Source organism: Liolophura sinensis, chromosome 1, assembly GCF_032854445.1.
Source record: "Liolophura sinensis isolate JHLJ2023 chromosome 1, CUHK_Ljap_v2, whole genome shotgun sequence".
Lineage (NCBI taxonomy): Eukaryota > Metazoa > Mollusca > Polyplacophora > Chitonida > Chitonidae > Liolophura > Liolophura sinensis.
In genome coordinates this window covers 31359530-31385543 of record NC_088295.1, presented here as the reverse complement: position 1 = coordinate 31385543, position 26014 = coordinate 31359530, and the positions used below count along the sequence as shown (strand labels likewise).

General features: G+C 36.2%; 1 protein-coding gene across 1 annotated transcript; it reads left to right on the top strand.

The window, feature by feature from the left end:
- Window positions 1-197: 197 nt before the first annotated feature.
- LOC135466551 (ras-related protein R-Ras2-like) lies at window positions 198-25789 on the top strand. The gene is made up of 6 exons (XM_064744102.1): window positions 198-366; window positions 5815-5902; window positions 6806-6908; window positions 16978-17086; window positions 18158-18276; window positions 19263-25789. The coding sequence occupies exons 1-6, from the start codon at window positions 262-264 to the stop codon at window positions 19336-19338; spliced, it is 600 nt and encodes a 199-aa protein (XP_064600172.1). The 5' UTR covers window positions 198-261; the 3' UTR covers window positions 19339-25789.
- The last annotated feature ends 225 nt before the right edge of the window (window positions 25790-26014 follow it).

Genomic DNA, 26014 nt, shown 5'->3' with positions numbered 1-26014 from the left:
GATGGTAATTTCCGGTTTGTTTCGTAAAACACTTTATTTCAACAACTGAGTTTTAATGTCGGTTAGATTTACCAAATTTTGCAATCATATCATTTAAAAACTATACACTGATATGAATAGTCGATTATATACGAAACATAACTGTTGCGCACTATATGCACTCTATTCGTAGCCGCGCTGACGCAGTTTACCATTGAGGTTGTCAGTTTCTTTCCTTTCTGTGATGACAACATTGCCCACCTTTGGGGACTGGTAGGCGCAATGTCTCGTAATCATGAGGCTAACAGTTATAGCCAGAGCTACAAATTAGTTGTTGTTGGAGGCGGCGGTGTTGGAAAAAGTGCCTTGACTATTCAGTTTATACAGGTATGTAGTAAAAATAAAGACTGTATGTTGTTGCTCTTCTGTTTTCAAGTCACAATGCATTGCTTGAGAAGTGACAAGTTGTCAATGTCACTTTCTGAATTAAAGAAATAAAATGACAGTTGTTGCTTGGTTATGTACATGTATGTTATTTTTCTCTTAGAACTTTACCCTTTAACATCAGGAACTTCCCAGTTTTTTGTTTTTTTTTTAGTCTATGGTGCTGTACAAGATTATATTGTTGTTTACAACTTGCTAAATCTCTTGGAGTCTCCGTTTATCATGGCTGTTCCATTAACTTCACTTCTTGGCAGAATAATCTGAATGGTGGTATACTGTGTGGGTGGGAGAGGTTATCGTGAATAAGTGTGTGATTTGACCTCATGATCAGTCAAATAAACTTTGCCATCACCTGATTAATAAATCTGAATTTTATCACGCTGACAATGATAGTAGAGAAAAAAAAAGTGAAAAGCAAAACTAGAAGAAAAAATATTGTACAGTCTGTGGCACGTTGTATGTTTTTTAAGCTAGAAGAGACTATGTGACTGAATCTGAATTGTGGTTTGTCACATTTCTTAAAGTCTCTTCCTCACTTGCCCAGTTTTCTCCAGCCATAAAACTTGTGTGTCCTATTATTGAAATATTCTACATTGTGGTGTTAAACCACAAACAGTACGTAAATAAAATAGGGCAATATTTTTGGGAGGGAGTAATTAAGTGTGAGCATAAAGTCACCAAAGTAATAAGTGTGAGTTCATTGACTAGTAGGTTGAGAAATATTTGGGCAAGCCATAATCAAAGCAGTCACGAATAAGGTGTAGCCAAGTATTTCTCAATCTACTAGTCTGTGTACTAAAATAATTTTCAGAAGTATAAAATTTCTCATATTTCTAATTCCTAGCAAAATCACCCCCTTTAGACTAGTGGACACCATTAAAGTCATTATCATTCAATGTACAAAATATGTTTGCTTTTGTATTCATCAAAACCTTCACATGGAACATCAGCTGTGTTGCAGTTTACTGCCTTTTGAAATGTGAGAAGTCTCATCATTTGGCCACTTGAATTTTAACTAGAATGGGAAAGGACTACAACTGTACAAACAGCGTTCGGATATACCTTTTAAGGCGGTAGCTTTGTTAGCCATGTCTGGAGGGCTAGCTTTAGATTTAGTCTTCCTATGTGACATCACAAGTAAATTGAAAAGCTTTAGTAAGTAAGTGGGTTAACTTTATGGCTATTGAAAACACATATTCGAAAGATTGGAAACTGATAGTGAATACATATTTGTCCTAAATTGTACATGTGTGAAAAATGTTCAGGGAAAATCTTTTGTGATTCTTATACTCTGATTTACTAGGCCATTTATTCTCCCTTTGTGCATGACTCCCCAACATGCAAAGGGATGGAAAGGTGACACCTGGAATAAATTCATCAAATTATATAGTTAATTACCCAGGGAGTGTGATTGATAACTGACACTGCCTTCAAAGTTAAGGTCAGCTGTACTGTAAAATATGCCTCCACACATGCCCCACACTCGTGTGCAGTCAGATTTCTCATGCTACTAATAATTCATAATAAAAAGTAAGCAATTTCAACATGCTTTGCACTGCTTATAAGTCACAGAAGTAGTACATTCTGAAAATTCATGATTTTTTCTACAGCTAGAAATTTTGAGCCAAGAGACCCTGCCATATTTAGTATTAAATAATAATGAGCCATTGGTTGGATTTGTATCACTTACTTCAGTTGGTTGTTCAAAAGTGTATTAAAAATGAAGTTAGGTTTAAATATTAATACCATTCCTGTCATATGATTCGTATAACATTTTTATCCAGACTTACATGTAGGTTAATACATGTATAACAGACTTAACTGCAAAAACATGTTTGCAAAACTACATGTAGGCCCCGATGTTGGGTTAAATTGTCTTCTCATCAATGCCTGCCTGAATATAACAATAACTTCACCACTTTCCCCTGATGTTTGTAACCTTACGTGTGATGTCTGATTTTCTGAGACTTTAAATAGCATTAAAATGTCAGGCTTCAACCAAAGAGTGAATGACAGGTGGCAGTATGGATTTTGTGCCTGACAATTTCTTTGTAAGTCATCTTATGTTCAATCTTGCAATGTCATAACATCAGATAACTTTTGCAAGAAGATCCAGTATACACCAGAGCCTTGTTATGGAGTCATTTGAATTAGAAAATAAAACTAAAAAAGGTAGGGGTACATTGGAATATTCTAGATACTGCTAGATGTACCTCTAGTCTGCCCTGAAGCATACATGTACATGTCTTTATTCGTGTGCTCCTTGCTGACTCATCACTTTTTGTGTCAGTTGCATATACTCCTCTGATGTACAGGCCTGGTAAATGCCAGCCATTCATGGTGTTTCTCTGAGTCACCAGGTTGTTTACAAATGTGCAGTCCCTTGAGAAGAAACATTATCTATGTAGTAGACTTTGACTGGGCTCTGTAAATAAGGTGACTTCTTATGGCAGGATTATATGTGGCATGTTTTCCGGATTGCAAATAATGGAATAGTTTGGAGAACATAGCCTGTTGGAGATTGTGAACAAAGCATTTTTATCACATGAATGATAAGAACCAGACTGGCTCATTCATATATGTGTCACTCTCTGTGAGAAAATTTGTCCTTGACAACTCCAAAAAAAAAGAATATTATGGTTTTAGGGAAATGAAGGAAATATAATAAAAAACAAAACAAAGAAACACAAAAAAAAAAACAAGAAGAGAAACAAATTTAAAAATTTAACTTTGATGCATATTTTATGTCACTTAATACCCCATCGACTTTTCTGCATATTTTCCATCAATGGTTGGAAATGTTTGGAAATGAAGTCATCAATGGACTTACAGGGAATGCAGGATCGGCTTAACACCCTCCAACCAGAGACTTCCCTCCCCCAAGAGTTGTTTTGACAGCTACATGTACTTGTATCACCGTTGGTGTCACCACTGCAGGTTGCTTAACTTCTGGATTTACTGGTGGAGCCTTAGGATTGACTGGTGGAGCCTTAGGATTGACTGGTGGAGCCTTAGGATTGACTGGTGGAGCCTTAGGAAAACTGTATTTTAAGGCCATTTTTAAATCCGAGAAGAAAGCTGAGAAACTGTACTTTTACATGTCAGGACACATCTGAAACTGCAACGTTTCATGCATCTCTTAATTCAGGAGCTTTGCCGCATGAATTATCAAGATTTTCTACTGGTTATGTGTGAATTCTTCCTCCCAGAAATTGACCACATCATTTGAGTGATCTCCACTTGATGTGGAGATATTTCTTAGTGCATATAAGTTGGGGGTCAAACATGGTCAAATCTCAAAGATATCTCGGAACTACCTGTTTTTGGTGCAAGTCACCTGTGTAATTCGTCATAGTTTTGACTCGATGTGTTAATAAAGTTGTAGCTTCGTTAAGTTATATGAGTAGTGAAGTAAAAATAAAATTTGTGGCCGTTTTAATGTATCAACGCCTAATCTACTAGCTATCACAAAGTCATTTTATCAGTGAATAATAATTTGGACTTCAAAGGCCCTGGCTATTTTTTGAGGATTTCAGGGGCATAATTTTCTTCTTCTGATTGTAAAGGATTTTCCTGCCCCTTGCCAGAGTGACAAAAGAGATAGAACCTTTGGCCTACTGCTTGTTATTCTGAAATTCATGTACTTCACTTTTATCAAAAATAATCTAGCTGTCATTCGCACTGCTATAAATATCAGCATAATCAAAAAGAAAATGCGAATGTGGAAATGTCAAACTACATGTATCTTGTCTACTAGCTACAGGCATCACCTAGACAATGCAGGCATTTGGGCCACCGTTAACAACATCGTTACTGGGTGTAACCTGACACTAGTCCAGACATTGCTCAGTTGGTAGAAAAATGCTTTCTGTTTTTTGTGGAGGGGATAGGGCGTGACTGGAAGCAACTGTGTGTTGATAGAAAATCTCAAAAATACAAAATTAAGTACATTGCTTGACCATTATGTAGAAAAACTTAAATCTCCACACTGAGTCAAGTTTTTAGTGCCACAAGCTACATGTAGAAACTTCTAAGGCCAATGGGAAAAAAAAATTTGTGTACTAGCATTGTTTTAGTGAGTGGGTCAGGTTGCGCCCTCCAGATGTGTTTTTAAGGATGGCCTTGTCAGTACATAGAATGTGTACACACTAACAGCACAGTTTTCTTATGACTGCCTGTGTTGACTTTTTTATTGAGGAAGGTTATTTTGAACTGATAACCTACTGGAGTCAAGAAATCTGTGGAATATAGCTCTTGAATGATATCTATTGTTTGTTCAGTGAGCTCATACATACCTTTGTTCAGGCCTGTGATATTATGAATGTGATATGACACTCCCCTTACTATGAGCTAAGCTGAACCCGCCCTCTTAAGTTTCCGTCTGTGTTGTTTACTGGTACTTAATATTACTGTTGGTTTATTTAATTGTGCTAGTAAGCTGCCATTGTTATGGTGTGTATATTTCTCAACGTTTTGGGTTATTAAATTGCTGAGGAGTCTGCCATGGCAGAGTGGATATTGTGATGGGTTGTTCAGTTGCTAGGTCACATGAGGTATTGGTTCAAACCCAGTCTGAACCAGTCTGATTGCACTTACGACCTCAGCAACAATAAGCAGTCAAAGACATTTGTGTGGCTTTTTCCAAAGAATAATGTTTGTCAAGGACTCAATGATTTTTCACTTGTACCAAAGAGCAACTATCCATTTTATAGTACATGACAAAGGATGCTGTTGTTTTTTTTCGTATACTGTATGTTATTTCCACAGGTGATGTCAAATTAAGGCCATCAGAAGATGTGATTGAATCATGCAAATATTATGCTTCCAAACACATTAATGAATGTTTGTCATTCCATATTGTATTACAGTGTAGTTAAGTCAGATATTATCTAATACATTTTTCTTTAAATTTTTACATTTTTAAATCATATTGGCTGACTTCAGTTTTTGTTGAGGTCATCTCTCTGAAGAGATGGAGATATGAAACCTTTATCTGATTCTGTGATTTCGTAAAGGCATTTTGTCATGGGTTTTTTTGGAAATCACCTTCTTGCAGACTGACATGATGTCGGTTCAGAATGCCGGGAGATAAATATAGTGTTCTTTACTAGAGAAGTTACATAAAAATTGTTAATGCCTCTAAAGAATGTACAATACATTCTATACATACATGTTGTATTTTTTTTAATTCTGGCTTTTGAAAAAGATAGGGATTTTAAATAATTTAACATGGAAAGACAAATAAAGAAAAAACTTTGATCAGGGCTGTTCAAGTTTATAGGCCCTATGAACATAATTTTAATGATGGCTGGTCAAACCTTCTCAAACATGAAAAGCTCTTGATATAAATATTCAATCCTTAATCTAGATGTTCTTCATTTTGTTTTTCAGTCATACTTTGTTACGGACTATGACCCAACTATAGAAGACTCTTACACAAAGCAGTGTGTAATAGATGATGTTGTGGCCAGGCTGGATAGTAAGTTTTTTTTAAATGTATTACTATCCATGTACCACTCTGTACTTGTTCTAGACTATATTAAACAATAGTAGCTGTCTGATATTGGGCATCAGATATTGACCCCATATAGGCAGCAAAGTTATCACCTCACGGTTCTGAGTATTTGTGAACCATACTGGTCTGTTCGGGGAAAAAAAGGCCCAGAAATTTTGTGTCCACACTACACATTAAACAGCTGCATGTTGAGGAGTTGAAAACATTTTGCTGTACTGTACAGTGTAAGTGTATGTGTCTGTCCTTACAGTACAGGTATTTAGTGCACCCAGTAGTTCAGATCTGACTGATGCGTTACCCCTATATGTGATAATCTATACCTAGATTAATCCCCTAAATTTGAATGCCCTCGCCAGATTTTTCTAACAGAATTGATATTTTTTTTCTTCCCTGAATCGTCCTTTTTATCTTTTTTTGTTTACATACATGGCATATATAAATTGCTGTAACTGGGATCATGGCAAACTCTTTACTTCTGCTACATGACAGGTCTGACATGGTGTCAAAATATGTATTCAAAGTTAATATAAGCAATTGGAATTGTATGCTGATAAGTCAACATTAAAATTAAAAAAAAAAATTATGTGCGCACTTAGAGTTGTAAAATAATCGAAAATTTCAAAAACTCAGCTCAGCCTTTTCATAATGGGAAATTTCAAGACTCTTTTAAACTTTTGGTGCTACATGTAAACCGTTTAGGACTCAGCATATGCAGAGTATGCCAAGTACAGGTCAGCCAAGTGTCAATATAATGTGACTGGGTGAGGTGTCATGTCTGGTGTCTTAGGTAAATGTTGGTAAAGTGTGAGCAAATGAGTTAAGATTATGCAATGGATCTTTGGTTTTAAGGATTTTTTTTCATTTCAGTTTTGGACACAGCAGGCCAGGAAGAGTTCAGTGCTATGAGAGAACAGTACATGAGATCAGGGGAGGGGTTTTTACTCGTCTTCTCTGTTATAGACCGCAGTAGGTAAGCGCATGTATAGGCCCACAGTGTCAATGGCCGGTTACACAAATCACACATAAAACTTCATGTGCCTTACTGTGTACCATGGCAGCCAGTAGTTTGGATATGTTGTACAGCAATTTTCAAGACATATTTCATTGATTTATAAAGAGTCTTGAAAGTTCTCTCTGGCCTGTAAGGGGAACTTTGATGCCAGGGTTTGCATGGTTCATGGTAACACCCATTTAGCATTTCTTTCAAGCTAAACTTTGATATTATTATAATCAGATTATATACTGTGATAACTTACAATATATTTACATTATAAACTATTTTCAACCACTCATTGAAACTATGCTCTGACCTGGTGTCGTATTGGGCATAGTCATTTTCAGGATTTCTTTGAAAATGTGTCGTAGCGGACCTGGATAACGAATTTGAGGTGCATGTATTCTGTAAAGCTATACATTACTGCTCAGGACACCCCTACTTGGCTTTTTTGTGAAATTATGTTCCATATGAAGTAGTAACCTAAACTCATCAGGTAATTCAACAGTTCTCTGAAGTCTGTTCAAAGGTACATGTATATGGAACTTTGGTATGATCTCCTCAAGTGATCATTTAATTCAACACTTCTGTGATCCTGTATTACCTGCTATTGAGTGTTAAGTCAACATACCCATATTTGTGTTGCTCTGCATGTGGATATACGATATGTGATGGCCTGCACACCCAATTTCTGCAGTTCTGTTAAACTATACTTTGATACATGCATGGACAACCAATTGCTACAGTTCTGTGATGCCGTACTTTGATATGATGGACTGTTGTGGACAGCCAGTTTCTACAGCTCTGTGATACTATACTTTGATATGATGGACTTGTGGACAGCCAATTTCTACATTTCCATGATACTATAGTTTGATATGATGGCGGGACCGGTAGATCCAGGATCAATCCTTGATCGAGTCACACCTAAGACTTTAAAAGAGGAAGTTGTAACTTCCTCGTTTGGCGTTCAGCATGAAGGGGATAGTGCAACGACTGGTTGACCCGTATCAGTATAATGGCTTGGGCGGGGCGGCTTACTTGCCTTCGGTAAGTCGTCTCAGTGAAGCAGCACTAAATAAAAGAGCGGTGGAAATCCGTCCTGCAACAAGGAGGCACATTACACGTGCATGCACCCTAAGGATTCCTTCGTCGTCATATGACTGAAAAATTGTTGAGTATAACGTTAAACCCCAAGCACTCACTCACTCACTCACTTGATATGATGGACTGTTGTGGACAGCCAATTTCTACATTTCCGTGATACTGTACTTTGATATAATAAACTGTTGTGGACAGCCAATTTCTACATTTCTGTGATACTGTACTTTGATCTGATAGACTGTTGTGGATAGCCAGTTTCTACAGTTCTGTGATACTATACTTTGATATGATGAACTGTTGTGGACAGCCAATTTCTACAGTTCTGTGATACTATACTTTGATATGATGGACTGTTGTGGACAGCCAGTTTCTACAGTTCTATGATACTATACTTTGATATGATGGACTGTTGTGGACAGCCAATTTCTACAGTTCTGTGATACTATACTTTGATATGATGGACTTGTGGACAGCCAATTTCTACAGTTCTGTGATACTATACTTGATATGATGGACTGTTGTGGACAGCCAATTTCTACAGTTCTGTGATACTATACTTTGATATGATAGACTGTTGTGGACAGCCAGTTTCTACAGTTCTGTGATACTATACTTTGATATGATGGACTGTTGTGGACAGCCATTTTCTACAGTTCTGTGATACTATACTTTGATATGATGGACTTTTGTGGACAGCCAATTTCTACAGTTCTGTGATACTATACTTTGATATGATGGACTGTTGTGGACAGCCAATTTCTACAGTTCTGTGATACTATACTTTGATATGATAGACTGTTGTGACAGCCAATTTCTACAGTTCTGTGATACTATACTTTGATATGATATACTGTTGTGGACAGCTAATTTCTGTAGTTCTTTAATAAGATCTGTGGACAGCCTATTTCTGTGATGCTATACTTTGTTCCTTTGGGTCAACATGTTAAAACTTTAGTTTTATTACATGTACACTCATAAATACATGTTCATGTAATGTTAGGTACTTGAGCATAAGTTCTTTGCGTAGATGGAAAGTATGGTGCTTTACTGAGATTATGAGCACATTGAAAACAGTAGTGTGAGCACCTCATGCGTGTATAAGTGATGCAGTCGTGTATAAGTGATGCATCCATGCATAAGTGGTACAGTCATGTGTAAGTGATGCAGAGGTGTTATTGATGCAGCAGTGTATAAGTGATGCAAAAGTGAAGCAGTCGTGTGTAAGTGATGCAGCCATGCATAAGTGGTACAGTCATGTATAAGTGATGCAGAGGTGTTATTGATGCAGCAGTGTATAAGTGATGCAAAAGTGAAGCAGTCGTGTGTAAGTGATGCAGCCATGCCTCAGTGATGTAGTTGTGCATAAGTGCTGCAGTCATGTGTAAGTGATGCAGGTGTGCATAAGTGATACAACCGTGTATAAGTGATGAAGCCATGCATAAGTGATGCAGTCGTGTGTAAGTGATGCAGACGTGTGTAAGTGATGCAGTCGTGTCCAAGTGATGCGGTTGTGTGTAAGTGATACGATCGTGTACAAGTGATGCGGTCATGTGTAAGTGATGAGGCCGTGTGTAAGTGATGGAGTCATGTGTAAGTGATGTTGTGGTGTACATGTGATGCAGTCATGTATAAGTAAATTCGTGGTGTGTAAATGATGCAGTGGTATACAAGTGATGCAGTGGTTTGTTATTGATGTGATCATGTGGAAATGATGCGGTCGTGTACAAGTGATACTGTAGTGTGTAAGTGATGCAGTCATGTGAAAGTGATGTGCTTATGTGGAAGTGATGTGCTTAAGTGGAAGTAATGCGGTGGTGTGTAAGTGATGCAGTGGTGTGTAAATGATGCGGTGATGTGTAAGTGATGCGATCATGTGGAAGTGATGCAGTCATGTGGAAGTGATGCTGTGGTGTGTAAGTGATGCGATCGTGTACAAGTGATGCAGTCGTGTACAAGTGATGTGGTGGTGTGTAAGTGATACGGTGGTGTACAAGTGATGCAATCATGTGAAAGTGATGTGTTCATGTGGAAGTGATGCCGTGGTGTGTAAGTGATATGATCATGGGGGAGTGATGCAGTCATGTGGAAGGGATGCAGTCGTGTGTAAGTGATGCATTTGTGTACAAGTGATACCGTCATGTGAAAGTGATGTGTTCATGTGGAAAGGATGCCGTCATGTGGAAGTGATGCAGTCATGTGAAAGTGATGCAGTGGTTTGGAAGTGATGTGATCATGTGGAAGTGATGTAGTGGTGTACAAGTGATGCAGTCATGTGGAAGTGATGCGGTGGTGTGGAAGGAATACAGTCAAGTGGAAGTGATGTGATCATGTGGAAGTGATGCAGTCATGTACAAGTGATGCAGTCATGTGGAAGTGATGCTGTGGTGTGTAAGTGATGCGATCGTGTACAAGTGATACAGTTGTGTACAAGTGATGCAGTCGTGTGTAAGTGATGAGGCCGTGTGTAAGTGACGCAATCGTGTACAAGTGATGCTGTTGTGTACAAGTGATGCAGTTGTGTGGAAGTGATGCGGTGGTGTGTAAGTGATGTGATCATGTACAAGTGATGCGGTCATGTGGAAGTGATGAGGCCGTGTGTAAGTGATGAGGCCGTGTGTAAGTGATGCGATCGTGTCCAAGACATGGAGTAGTGTACAAGTGATGGTAGTCTTGTATGAGTGATGTAGTAGGTCACTTTTGATGTTTATTACCAAAGCCCTTGACTTAAACCTCTGTTTGTAGAACACCTGTTTATTTCTGAAGATGCGGCGTTTGTGCTGCCATCTGTACTATACAGGAGAGCCTCTGTTGAGAGATGTCTTACTTAATTAGCGTCATGGTTTTGAGATACATATGTTTATGTTTTAGAGAAGATTCAGCGCCATAAGTATGTGTAGCTTTAGGAGGTAAATATAGTTTAGGGGAACAGAAAAAGGAAGAAGCCAGGAAAGGCTAAGGTCCTCATTCATGTGTGTGTAGGGAGAGTGTGGTGGGGGTGGGGGATAAATTGTTGGACTTATTTTTAATTTTAACCACGATGATGAGTGTGTAAAGCAGGTATGGGGTATTTGTAGATATTGTCTTTGGTATTGGCTGTAATGAAATTCAAAATTGGTTTTGTTTAATATGATATTACAATTGATTGCATATTTAAAAGAAAACGATTTGTTCAAAGTACATTACATAGTTCATGAGTGTAGAGTTTTGTTGTATGTCGATTTCATTGGATACATACTGAAAAGAGTTTTAATTTTCAAATAAAAAATGCATTGGAGCTATTGTAAATTGTTCAACCTTTTTCTACCTCTAAAGCACTTTTTCAGTGGAATTTATGCCTACAGATATTCTGTAAAATAATGTTTGTGGCCCTAAAGACGCAAATTTCATAAAATGGTGCAAATGAATTCTCTACACCCCAAATTCTTAGGGATAAGTGTCACAGTAAACATATGGAATGGTCATAGTGTTAAACATGAAAATTCACATCACTCTGTCCATGTCTGTTCTCTATTAAAGAGCATTAGTGACATACTTTCTAGGATGCACATATATGTAGTTAGTACTTGTACTTTGTAGTCCTGCTTACTACATGTACATGTAGGTCATTTTGTTTGACAGGCAGTTAAAAAAAATTGAGAAAAAGTTAAGTATATATGCTTTTATAGTGCTGATACATGTACATGTAATTTTTTAATCAGTGCTGTACTTTTTACTTTTTTTGCCACACTGGTGTACTTTTTATAATCCTGATACATGTTCATGTAATTTGTACAGTCGTGATACATGTACATGTAATTTGTACAGTCGTGATATGTGTTCATGTAATTTGTGCAGTTGTGATACATGTACATGTAATTTATATAGGCGTGATACATGTTCATATAATTTGTACAGTCGTGATACATATACATGTAATTTGTACAGTCCTGATACATGTTCATGTAATTTGTACAGTCGTGATACATGTTCGTGTAATTTGTACAGTCGTGATACTTGTTCATGTAATTTTTACAGGCGTGATACATGTTCATGTAATTTGTACAGTTGTGATCCATGTACATGTAGTTTGTACAGTCGTGATTCATGTACATGTAATTTGTACAGGCGTGATACATGCTCATGTAATTTGTACAGTCGTGATTCATGTTCATGTAATTTGTATAGTCGTGATACATGCTCATGTAATTTGTACAGTCCTGATACATGTACATGTAATTTGTACAGGCGTGATACATGCTCATGTAATTTGTACAGTTGTGATACATGTACATGTAGTTTGTACAATCGTGATTCATGTTCATGTAATTTGTACAGTCGTGATTCATGTTCATGTAATTTGTACAGTCCTGATACGTGTTCATGTAATTTGTATAGTCGTGATACATGTACATGTAATTTGTATAGTCCTGATACATGCTCATGTAATTTGTACAGTCCTGATACATGTACATGTAATTGGTACAGTACATGTGCATTTCACAGTGCTGATGCACGTACTTACACAATGTTGGTACATATAATTTTTACAGAACTGTTACCTATACATGTACACGTACTTTTTTGTGTAGAGTGCCTATACATATACTTTTAAATCAGCCCTGTATTTAGCTTTATGGATAAAATCAGAAATGCATGTGCCTGAAATGTATTTTAAAGAAAAACATGTCTTTTGAATATGTCGTTTGCAAATATTTTCCTTTAATTTAATGTGTCACTCAGAGAAATTACATTGGCTTGATTCCAGAGCTGTAAACAATCTTGCATTCCCCAGTAATTGAAAAATTCAGTACCATATCCATACATGTATCTTTAATTTATATTCTCGATAAATGATGACAAGAACAAACCAGAATCTAGAAGTTCTGACATGTGAGTTATAATCGAGTGCCATTTCCGTTGTCTGACAGCCGTGGGATAAATAATGTACACTGCATTATGGATGAGTAAGTGCTTTACCCTGGGACAGGATAATTGTATACAATATCTGCACATGTAAGGCTGGACATTTGTCTGACCAGAGCAATTAGTACTGTATGTTTGAGGTTGTGAGGGGGTGGCTGTTGTTGATCAGTCTTCAGTAAGATGTGTATGTCAGTACACAAACCGGTAGTGGGACTGGTTGTACTACATTGTTTACTCGTGGCTGACCTTAGCCTAACTAGTTTTTAAGGGTATTTTTGCATGTTTACATGATGTGCACATGTTTGTGTATGTTCAGTAACATTTTTTTAAAGCAAAACACAGTAATTAAATCTACAATCTACAATGTGTGTTTACATTCAGATTGTATGTTTCTAAGTATATTTTGAAATCTCTTTTCCACTTACATGTTGTACTTTAAAAAGTTGATAAATTTATCTTATTTAAGGTGAAAGGAAAGCAAAAATGAAATAATTGTTAGTTGAAAGACCACTGAAAAATATATCCAAAGTAGAGAGAAAGTGAAGCATTATAACACCCACCCACCATACAGAATAGGGGAGTTTTTGGTTGGAAATCTTTTATCATCAATGGTAAAAACAGTCCTGCTATGTCATGTGAATGGTGAAAAATGTTAGGCAACTTTTGTTGACATTAATTTACTGATCACCCTTTTCCAGAGGCACAAATTTCTTTTCTTTAGGAACTTCTCAAGATCACAAACATTCAGATTCTCAATCTTCTCTAACATTCCTCTCCTCTAAATTACTTTTTATGACATTTTTTCAGATGCCCATGTTATAGTGGATGTGATCAAAAACAGTTGCCTAACATTTTTGACAGGTCAAAGGATACAGTTGGACTTTTACCTTCAACCATAAAAGAGTTTGAACTTGAAACTCTCCTATTTAGATATTTCATTCAGTGGAAAGAAAAAAAAAAAAAGAATAAAGGTAATTTGTGATATTGTCCATATGATTTGTCATTTACATGTAACCAAGCTGCAGATATTCTGTGTAGAATGTACTTTTTTATCATGAAAGTTGAAATGTGTTATTCTCTTTTATAGGCGGATTGAATAATAACTTACAATGAATTTTGTGTATAAATTATTTTGTCAAAATTTTGACATAGTGTATAGCCCAATTGAAGTTTTCTTGTCTATCCAAGACAGTTTTATATTTCAAGATATAGATATGTAAATAATGGCCAGAGTGACCTTCTTTGTGCAAACTAATTTATCAGTTAGTGTATAAGGTCCACAACACTCAGGTATGTGGCTTAACTACTCGGAGGAAGTGACTAATCAACTTTATAACACAGCACTAAATTGCCCCATGTGGTACTTGTACATAGCACTAAATTGTCCCATGTGGTAGGGGTACACGGCACTAAATTTACTCTGACTCCTGCATCAGTTGTTGAGAGTTTACAGCTGCCTCATGAGTTTCTGGTCAGATTTCCTTTGAAGATTTGCTCAAGTCAAAGTAAATCAGCTTAATAGGATGCAAACACATTTCCATATAAAATTGCTATTTTCGTTTTTTATTTCAAAACAAAACCAGTAGACTTCATGGTAAAATGTGATAACACAGCTAATGTCCTCTTAAGACGAGACACACTAGGTGGATTTTTTCACTCATAGAGGCATATTTTGTGAATTTCTAAAAATCTGCCTGTTGTGTCAGCGCTGGGGACACAGGCCATCTTGTCTGCTCCGAAATTCATGCCCCATTCACAAGGGATGGGTAACATAAGCCTTGCCTCAGGTTCTGCCTGAGTGAGAATAAGGCAGTCAGCAGTATTAGGGGTCAGGGCTGGGTTTAACTGCTGAACATTGGGATAAAGCACTCATACATGTGGCAGTTATAGATAGCAGACGTGGACATATGTAACATCTTTATCACCTGCATGCATCATGTTACCTGTATTAAACCAACGTTTATAGACAGGAATAAACACTGGCAAAAACATAACTTCATTGCCAAAAAGTGATGATTATAATATGTGGTTCTGATTAAAAATTTAAAAAGGTCCTTTAAGGCAAAACCAATTTTCGAACTAATACGTTCCATGTGAAATGTAATTGATTGTGGTGCTGTATGGCTAATGACTGAGCATGAGGCCTACTGGTGGTCTCTAAGTATTAGACTAAGGTATATTTTTTCAGAAAGTAATATTTTACATTCAGAAGCTTGCTGCGATATTGCGTTTGTAACATCACCCTGAACATTTTGTTTTTCACCTATTTTAGCCTGTTAGGGTGTTAGACAACAGTGTCATGTATGCATGAATACATGTACTGGTATGTGTATTTGCTCAGCTCTGGGTGTGGGTTTATAATTTGACAGGGTAAAAAGTGGCTGATGCATGTGGTTGTAGATTGTGTGTTAAATTTAGGGGTGTGAGCTCCTCTGCATCCCAATAAGTCTGCATTCCTGCTCACTTACGCCTGTTTTTTCCCTCTCACATCTTTTCCCTACTGTATAGCTCCACCAGAATGTCGTGTAGATATGATCAAATTACACCATTGACTTGACTCTCATGCTGTGCTCAGGCTATCCACAAGTCTTTTCACAATCAGCAGGGTTGAATTTGCATGCAGTGAATTTTTTTTTTATGATCACACTGGCCATGTAGTTCACTTCCTTGTAGCTTGAATGGGACCGGAGACAAAGTTTTTACCACAGCAGCCGCAAACTTACCGTTGATTTCAGTCATGTCCGAAGTTAATTGTCTTTTCTAGTTGCATGACAAGTGCATACTATGCTATGTCGCAAGACCTGATATATTTTCACAATTTATTTCAATTATTTGTTACAATGATTTCTATTATCTACCTACATGTACACTTCAACAGCAACTAAAATTTCTCTACAATGCTATGGATTGCAAATACGAGTAAGCAATGCAATTATTTCATTAGATCATGATGAGTATAATTAGGGGGTGAAATGGCTAATTATTATATGTGTATGTGCTTTTTACTGAGGTGATTGGTTTCAAACCTGGTCTTTGTCGATTTTCACCACTATACGGAATCTGCTATTATATACTCAGAAAGTAATTTAAGTACTGGATTATGTTCTTGTCTAATGCTGAAAAAAGATGCATATTGAAACAGATAATCTGTACACATACCTCATTCTTACTGAATACAAGAATCAAGTCTGACCGGTTATCACGTATGCATTTGTAAAATGATATATACACCTATACTTTGTACATATTGACACAATAAACATGTAATGATGAGATATTTGTCTTTAGAGATAACGGCTGCACACAGCATATAGTCTTAAATGTTATTTTCAACCAGATCACTAGACATAAATGTATATATGTAAATTGACTGGATGAACATTTGTAAACATTTGTTAAAGACCAGTTGTCTTCTGCCAATACTGTACGGTGTGCATATGTATGTCACATGTGGGAAAGTTTGTCGATAACCTGTCTATTATCTATGATGCACTACTTTGTATATAATCGGTGATCATCTTATATCATCTGTATTTTATATATACTGTATATACCTGAAAATAATGATGTATTCAATCTTCACTGAGCAATATTCTATTTACATGTACATGTATTATTTATATTTTGATAATACCATGATTTTGTGTATTTGAACAAGTTTAAGCAGTGTTTGTAGCTGTTAGCCTACACAGATTTTTGTATGTAGGGTGACGTCACACATGACATCTTGTCACATGAGGTAGGAATTTTAAAGTTAACTGAACTTGTATTATGACATCATCAAAACAAAATGTTTCTTATTTTGGACTGAGCAGTGAGATATCACATTTTTTTCAGTGAAGGACTTTTACCAGTGAAGGAACTCCTGACATTTCACCTTTATATAAATAATAAATAAATTTCTCGAAATTGTTTTGTTATGTTTTGTGGTGACTGTATGTCCAGATTTGATTCTTGGTTGCATGTATTCTGAGAATATTCAGTGATATCTTTTATGCAATGTCATTGTCTACTTTGATGTTTTTGTTTCCACTTTCAGTTTTGATGAGATCTATAAATTTCACAAACAGATATTAAGGGTGAAGGATAGAGATGAATTCCCCATGTTAATAGTGGCTAACAAAGCGGACCTGGAACATATGCGAATGGTAAGGAAAACTATTGTGCCTTTCTTCTGTTTTTACTTGTATACATAGTACATGTATATTGGTGACTGTGCTGAAAGCATCAAATTGACCAAACTGGTGAAATTTTGGCTTGCAGGAATCCCCATCATCAGTGCATTATGTAGTGTTAAACTAAGAATGATGACAGTGGCATTATACCACTAGATTTCATGCTACTCTACTTGTTTATTGGCTACATTATTCATGCACATGTCTAGTGGCCTAATGCTAAATGTACATTTTCATTGGTTACATGCACAGTGACTGTATGCTAAATGTACAGTGACTACATGCTACATGTACAGTAACTATATGCTACATGTACAGTGGCTACAAGCCTTCACGTACAGTGGCTACATGCCTTCACGTACAGTGGCTACATGCTACATGTACAGTGGCTACATGCCTTCATGTACAGTGGCTACATGTTTTGATGTACAGTGCTATATGTTGCATGCCTTCATGTACAGTGGCTACATGCCTTCAAGTACAGTGGTACATGCTATGTGCACAGTGGCTACATAGTACATGTACTGTTGCTACATATTACATACTACATGTCAAAAGGCTTATGTTATGCGCCGCAAAACATGAAGTTTCATCTGTGATGCATCCCACTTTAAATCTCTGCTGGTATCCTATTATTAAGATGCGATACATTCAAGGACCTTCATTGGTTATCATATTAAGGGGTACATGTAGATAGGGCTTGTTCGGCTTTTTCGTTTCTTCTTTCATGAAGTTTGTTGAATATCACTTACTTTCCTCCAATATGATGTATTCATTAAGCTTGGCTGTCAGTGTGAACATTTGTGTATGGTATGTTGGAAAATTCATTAGTTTGTGGCAAAAGCTGGTGGTTTCCACTCCAATTTCCTCAACCTATTGCTTTTTCATTAGTGAAATATCATTAAACTCAGCGTTCTAGGCCCCACTCAAATAAACAATTAAATAAATATTTTGATACATTAAAATATAGTTTTTCTATTGGTTTATATATTAATTATTAAGAAAAAAGAGGAAATTGTATTAATGTTTGACTTCACATTTCAGATAAGTCGAGATGAAGGCATAGAGTTGGCCCGTCAGTTGGACCTTTCCTATATTGAAGCCAGTGCAAAACTCCGCATGAATGTTGACCAGTCTTTCTATGATTTGGTTCGAATTGTCAGGTATGACCAAGATAATACACATACTGTATTTTTGTCAATTTGTAATGTCTGACAGCCTTATGACCAAGGTAACACAGAAAATGCTCTAAGTCAAGTCTTCCTGTTGCCTTCAACTTGGCAATCTGGGATGTAGGCTGTATTGATTGGTCAGGTGTTCAGACACTGTGTATGTAACTGGGTGGGATATCATATCTGGTGTCTGCAGCATGACATTTCAGTGAGGTAGCATTGAAAACAGAAAGTGTGACCTGTTCCATTGTGGTACTCAGAAGAAACGTTATAAGGGTGGGGACCTAGCTTGCTTGTAGAGACCTTTTCCTCATCATTTGTTGTTACATTGTTGCTGTTAAATTGTGGCAACTTTTAGGCTCTTTAATAGTGGGTTAATAGTTGGTTTGATTCTTTGACATTACTTACTAGTTTACACAGTCCAATAATTTTGCTTTCAAGAGCCCTGATATGGCGCTGATTTAAAACAGTGAATTTGGATTAATTATGTTATAACAGTAACAGCATCATTTACGTTTAATCTCAGTGTACATCTGCTGTAGATGTTTAGTGGAGTGGCCTGTGAACTAGCGGTTAGAGGAGATTGCATTTCAGTGGCTTAGGTTCAAACCCGGCCTTGGACAGGGAATTTGTAGATTTCCCCCAACATCACTGTAGCTCCATGGTGACAGTATTAATGATGATCCTTGTGTGGCTGTTTGTGCAGTCTACTTGTCTTGCTAATCTGTTTGTCACATGTGGGAAAAGTTTGTTAGTAACTTGCTAAAGGTTGGTGGTTTACCTCAGGTACTTTGGTGTCCTTCACTCCTGATGCTCACCTCCATTGTAAAAGTGAAAAGTACTTCAGTATGGTTTTGAGCAACAAGCAAATAAATACTAAAATAAGTAAATGTAAATAAATTAATAGCTGTTTATAGGTTGAGGGACTGTCTGGTACTCTGCTCCATCTAATTTCAGCTTTTTATTTTTTTTCACAGAAAATTTCAGGCAGAAGAACGTCCGCCTCCCAAGATGGTGAAGAAGAAGAAAGTGCGGAGCTGTCAGTTGTTGTAGTTGTACACAAGAAGTCCTGCACTACTCTGTTGTTGTTGTAGTGGTCATGTGACTACTGTGGTCATCACTCGATCATTCTCACCCCACAAAGCTCATCATCCACCAGTAGGACAGTTGATCGCTAAACACCCCGAAATCTAAGCCCAACCTGTGTATATATACCTTACGAATCATTTAATGGTGACTGCTGTTGGAACGTTTGTTTTACTTTAAGTTTTTGTCCTGATTTTAATTTCTACTGGTATCCTATTTTACTAAAACTGTGAATAAGCTGTGTACTTATGTGTGATATGTACTGGTACTGTGTGGATAATAGCTAGCAGTTGAGAATCATTACACATACAAGTATTAATGGAGCAGAAAATTTGCCCATGCTTCCATTAATAAACACATGGTAAACAGGTGACAGCTCCTGTGAATTTTTCAGAACTGGCCCATATAGAATTGAAAAGTTACCAGTCTTGGTAAGGTGACTGTAAGGAGGTCAGGGGTCATCCACCTCTCTAGAAATGGAGGCTATAATGGTCTTACTCACTCTTTACCCTTTAACTTTTTTTCACATGTTTCCATGAGGTTTGTATTCTTGTGATGTGACATTTTTACAGGTCATGCACTTTAATGTACTGTAGCTATTTATGTCACAGATGTGCACTTCAAATATTTTAAAAAGCAAACTGATTTGACCTCCATTTCCAGAGCTCGATATCCTCACATGTCGTATCTGTAACATATCTATTGACCTTGGCTACATAACAGTTGTCACGGCCTAAAATATGTTAAAAAGAGCAGTAAGGATTTCAGATTATGATATGTAATGGTATCTAAAATGGCTTCAACGAACTCAAATTTATTACAGTGTCATCTTTTATGGCGGCTGGCTTACTTTTCATCTGGTTTAGATTTGATAAACATTATTGGCAAAAATTACAAGCTTTTCACTCTATAATGTACCTGTGTTGTAATTTCATCAATGTTCTAATCATATATTGTTGCTTGTATGTGGAATATGTTAATGTGTTATACATGTTCAGACATGTCCTTCTTTTTTTCTCATTTAAATCTTTCCAAGTAACTTATCTAAATGGTACATGTATGCAGAATGAAACAAACTCAACACATCAGAATACAATATGCCAAGTTGTAGAACGCAGAATCTATCAGGTGTGCGTTTTATGACATAAGTACATATACTTGTATAGAGGTTAATTATTTTTTTTTTCGAACAAAGGCAGCTCAGTTCAAGTTTCTTGAACCTGACTCAGCAAATTAGTTACCATCTAGTCAAACCTCTGGTACTTTTTCTTTGTTATTTATCTACCAGGAATTAGTCTGGCTATATGAATAAATTATTTAATATATTTGATCATAGATAAGGTACTATAAATGGACGTGGATAAGGGAAAGAAGCATAAGTATACAGAGAGCTTCTGGTATTTTAAAGAGATAAGTGCTTGCATTTTTGCTGGTTGAGTGTACTTGAAAACAAGTGAAAATGATCAAGTTGTAAAAGTATGCATAAGAAGCTCATATATGATCCTTAGTCATCATTATCATGGAAATACATGGTCAGTGCATGGAAGATAATGCTCATAATATACCCCGTAGCATGTTACATGCTGTTAACCAACATGGAAGAAAACTTTTTGTGTTGTCAAATTCAGTAGATAAATGCAAAACTGTATGTACAAAATCGTACACCACATCTTTCTAGGATATCAAATCTTTGCTGAGTCCTAAATATATTGAAAGTAGTTCGATTAATTTGTGACCTTATTAACTTTTGTTTTAATAAAGAATTAAATGCAGCAGTGAGATTCATTTCCTTCTGACATGAAGGTAGATGACATTGCAAACCTGCTATCTTGTAAGGTTGCAACTTTGGGTAAAAAGTGCCATTACAGTTTGGAAGTGACCACTGCTTGCCAGAAGTCTGATTTTGTGCATGGGAAGCATTTCAAAACTATCACAAGAAAAATGACAAACTGTATAACTGCATAATGAAGCGAGTGTGTGCTACTTGCTTATCGTGTAATCTTATCACTGAGTAGTATCTTCGTATCGTCAATACAAAATCCTTCAACACCCTGCGCATATCGCATTATTTTAAAGGCATTACAATGACCTATGCCCACCCCACTCAGTTATGCACAGTGTCTGAAGTTGAAGGCAAAACAGCATTGAAGTATAGGCCTACTTATAAATTATTTGTATAGAATAGGTAATTCTGTTCAAATCTTTGTTGAAGAGAAGAATTATAAACAGAGCAATATATCTGTTTGCATCAGAGCTGAGGCTGTACATGTTGTGGTACATACACCGTAGCTGTGCTGGTACAAGCACTGTAACTGTACTGGGTTGAGCGCATCTTTATATGATTTAGATTAAGTCTGGGATTAAGAGATGGATAATCTTATCATTATTATATTATCTGTCTGTCTTAATCCCAGATTAAGTGCATCACCCCATGTATGGTCAGATGAAATAGACTCCTCTGAATTACTTCCTTATTACACGAAAGCGACTGATGTAATGCAAGATTAGTTTTTGAAAATTAGAAAATGCGAGAAGTGTGATAAGCATGTAGTGCATAGATTATGTCACCACAATGACCAATATTTTGTAGGTAATAAAATGTAAAAATACATGATATCAACTTGTGGAATGTAGAGAGATCTTTAGGGAAGTCCATGTTTTTCAGTTTCAGTGTTTAATGAAGCTGTCTGTTGTATTTAATTAGGGTCGACATTTTAAAATTACCTTTGAATGGATTAAAAAATACATAAGATTGGTCCTTAACCTTCCAAAGAAATTTATAAAATGAAGATCTCTCTTAAATCTAGGTCTTCAACTAGTTTAAACTCTGAAATTTGGCACTAACCACACCTTACTCCTGAAAACGCACCTGTTAAAGGAGAGTGTGACCTCAAGGGAGGTAATTCGATGCAAGACTATTGTAAGATGAAGTATACAGTAGTTAATCTTCTGTCACTGTCTATGTATTTTACTGCAGTTTTGTCTTCACCCTGTGTTGCTGTAACTGATGTAGATAAACTCTGGCCTCTATGCCAGGCTTGTAGGCTTAAATACGGCCTCACATCGTGTTTGATTCCAAGCCAGTTTTTATGCAAGATGTTTGAAATGAAAACTACAGATGTGCTGGATTGATTTGGAACATCCAGATTTTGGGAGAAAGCAAAACCTCAGAAGAAATATCAAAGCAGATCATGGCACCTTTGTTAAACTATATATTGTATTTTGAAATGTTCAGGAACTAAATTTAGCAATGATAATTAACATTAATTTAACTTAGTATGAATTTAGATTTACACATCCTCTACCATATGTCACAGGTGTGTTTCTTAACTATTATTACCAGAGTTGTTAATAAAATCTACTTGTATGTTACATGTATAACTATTCTAGCTATAGTGTTAGTTATGTACTCAGTACTCCCACCTCAATATCCAGCTTTAATGTAATCATGTACACGACGGAATGCCTTGTGTCTTCCATAGCAGTTGTCACCTGTACTCAGTCCTGTTACATTAGTTGTCATGTTAATTTTTCCTCATACTTTACACTTTGATTCGACCTGTTCACATCTATTTCATAGTGAGCTTTTTTGTATAAAAAAGTTCCAAGAATCTAGTTTCAGTTCCTGTACAAATGATTTGTTATTGTTGAATTCCTTTACTACTGTATTATATCAGTTCCAGCTTGTTGACTTCAGTATCATTAATATATTACCAGGGACATATTTAATAGATCTTATAATCATATAACGGTGGGACTATTATGGTAAGCATGCAGTCTTCAGTACATACATAATGTTTAGATATTAAATGTTCATAACTGCACATTTGAAATATGTTCTTCACTATATTTTCTTGAACATGTAGGACAGTTTTCTAAGGTGCAGTTGTTATGTGCTAGGCTGTCTTTGAGTTACTTCAGGACGACAACATTGTGACAGTTCAGTGCTAAATGACGTCACTGCTTTATGGCATAGTAGAACTAATCTAATCCTGTTCAGTTAGTTTTCAGTATTCTATACACCACCTCTTCATGAAATTGACTGTCACGTCATGTTGTAAGAGGACATCACTCTTTTGTAGTAACTCAAAATGTGCGTATTAAAATGAGAAGGCCTGCTCAGCAGTCTGGGTGTTAGAATCAGCCAGGAGGTTGTTTAGTAGTTTATCTGTTCACCTTTGATGGCAGTATCAAATTAGTTGTGTACCTTAATCAGACAGACATGTGCACTTATGGGGTTTCTGACCTCTACATGACATCACTGTCAACTAGAAATGCTCATCCTTAAACTTTACAATTTTTGTTCCATATTTCGATACCCATATTTAATATTGATCAACTTTGAGATCTCAATCAATCATTTATGCTTATCTCATTCATCACAATCTTATCAATCATTCACTCATACCAGACCTCTAAGCGATAATTCAGCTAATTCCAAACTAATCCATGGAAATGTTTTGCAAAGATACTCTGGTATTCAGCCTAAAGACACCTGGACCTGGTTGATCAGAAACAGTGGTAGTATAACAGAAAATGAAAGATTTTTTGCATTCTTTTATTTCTTTACAAGGGAAATAATTTAATCAAACCAAAGATGGGTGTTTGCTTAAGTTACGAATTTTGGATTTTGGATTAATTTTATTATGTTGAGTATTATATGATGGAAAGAACAGAAGGATTTCCTCAGGGCTCTGCCCGGTTTCCTCCCACCATAATGCTGGCAGCCGTCACATAAGCGAAATATTCTTGAGTACGACATAAAACATAAATCAAATAAATAAATATATAGATAAGATGGAAAGACCACAAGTCCAGCTATCTCCACTATTTTAATATAAATAGAAACCAAAGAGGTAGTGTTAAATTTTGATTTCAAAGCTTCTAAAATGTATTTAATTGGCATGAAATTCATGTAAGGTCAAATCATGTTATAGAGTAAGACTTGCATGGTATTGGGTAGATTCTTGTCCACATGTCAGTCCAATCATTTTATTTGTTGAGAAGTACGATTTCACATAACATGAACTGCATCCTGACAAGGAAAGCATATAAAGAGGTCAAGTATTTCTGCGAATTCGTCTTTTGCATACAGTTTTCTCTGTTGGAGGAAGGGGTTTTAACTCAATAGTCATGTTGCAATGTATTTAATGTGGAACCACTCTGAAATTCTGAAATCAGGACTGATTTTCTGTTACAAACCCCAGGGATATTTTATTTTATACAAACTTCTTTTTGAGCTTTGCAAATTATTTTTTTAAGACTCTCAGTTACAGAAGTAATGCTGAAACTAATGATTGTTACATGTACTATGTTACATTTTAAGCAGGCAAGTTTTATTTTCATCTGCTACTGTATTTTGTTAAGAAATTATTCGTACATAGTATTACCCTGTCAATTCCACTGTCTGAATGAAATTAGATTGAACAGGATTGACAAGTAAATAAAGGTGCCCTTATTTCTAAAGTTAATATTGCAACATACTCAAACTTGACGCATTCCATAATGCATGTATGTTAATCCATCACCATCCCTGTGTAAAGTATGTGGACTCATTCTGTTTATTCATGGGATGTAAGGTAAGCAACAAACTTGAAAGGCCATTCTTGAATTTAGCAAGAATTTTGAAATTTCTTTTTTTGCAAAAATAAACTGAATAAATAAAAGAAAGGAAATAGAAAAAATGTTTCATCTTCTGTGGAGTATCTCATTGTGACATGGTAAAGAGTGGAGGATGTAATGGGTCCGCTGACAACAGTTTGCTCTCCTGCTGATACATTACAAGGTTGTTGTGAAGAGGTGCTATAGGGCCATTCAACAGAGCATACAGGCAAGCCTTTGTAAAATAGACTGATATTTTTGCTGACCACCTAATGACATTAATGCAAGTTTCATTGGTTACAGCAAAACTTCTTGCCATATTATTTACAAATGAAAAAATTGTATGTCCCATTTTGAATTAAACAACTGATAACATTTAAAGCTTGCTTTGTGTTGAATGCACCTGTTTACTTATAAGAGATTTGCGGAGTTAAAATGATTGATCAGTTTCTAGTAAATGTCTTAAAAGCTTTGGGAAATTCCTTTCCAATGTTTATGTTCGATGTATATGTAATATAGTGTTAAGGACTTCCTTAAAACAATGGAAATAAATTATGCAATTGTGTATTTTGTTGTTAATGTACAATGTATTCATATTGTAAACCCTTTTACCCCCCACATTTACACAAATTACAGTCTAGAAATGTCTGTGTGTAGCATGTTAGTGTCCTATAATAGATATTTTATCAAGTTATATATATTTTTGTAAAAATTCCCTGGGTAATCGAGTACTGGTGGATTAATCGTGGCTATAGACTGTGTTTGTGTTTGTAGTCCGTATGGTTGATGTCTGTTAATAAACTATACTAGTAGTTCATGCTTCTGTGTCATGTGTTTTTTTTATCTACGTTTACATTTTTCTTTGTCAGACCTTAGGACTGTTACATCAGTTACAGTATTAGTTTCATCCGACTTGAGGTGAAGAGGTATATGCTTATCACCTCCCTGCTAGCAGAGTTGATGTGGAGATACAGTGATGGGATGTAGCATATTTCTTGTCAGACCTTACATCTGATTTATGTTTAGGTCCACTTTCAGCTAA

Bases quoted from the DNA above. Each gene is read 5' to 3' on its own strand.
- LOC135466551 (XM_064744102.1), top strand. From the start codon at position 262: ATGTCTCGTAATCATGAGGCTAACAGTTATAGCCAGAGCTACAAATTA. The intron at 367-5,814 runs GTATGTAGTAAA...TTTGTTTTTCAG, and splicing joins TGACTATTCAGTTTATACAG to TCATACTTTGTTACGGACTA. The intron at 5,903-6,805 runs GTAAGTTTTTTT...TTTTCATTTCAG, and splicing joins TGTTGTGGCCAGGCTGGATA to TTTTGGACACAGCAGGCCAG.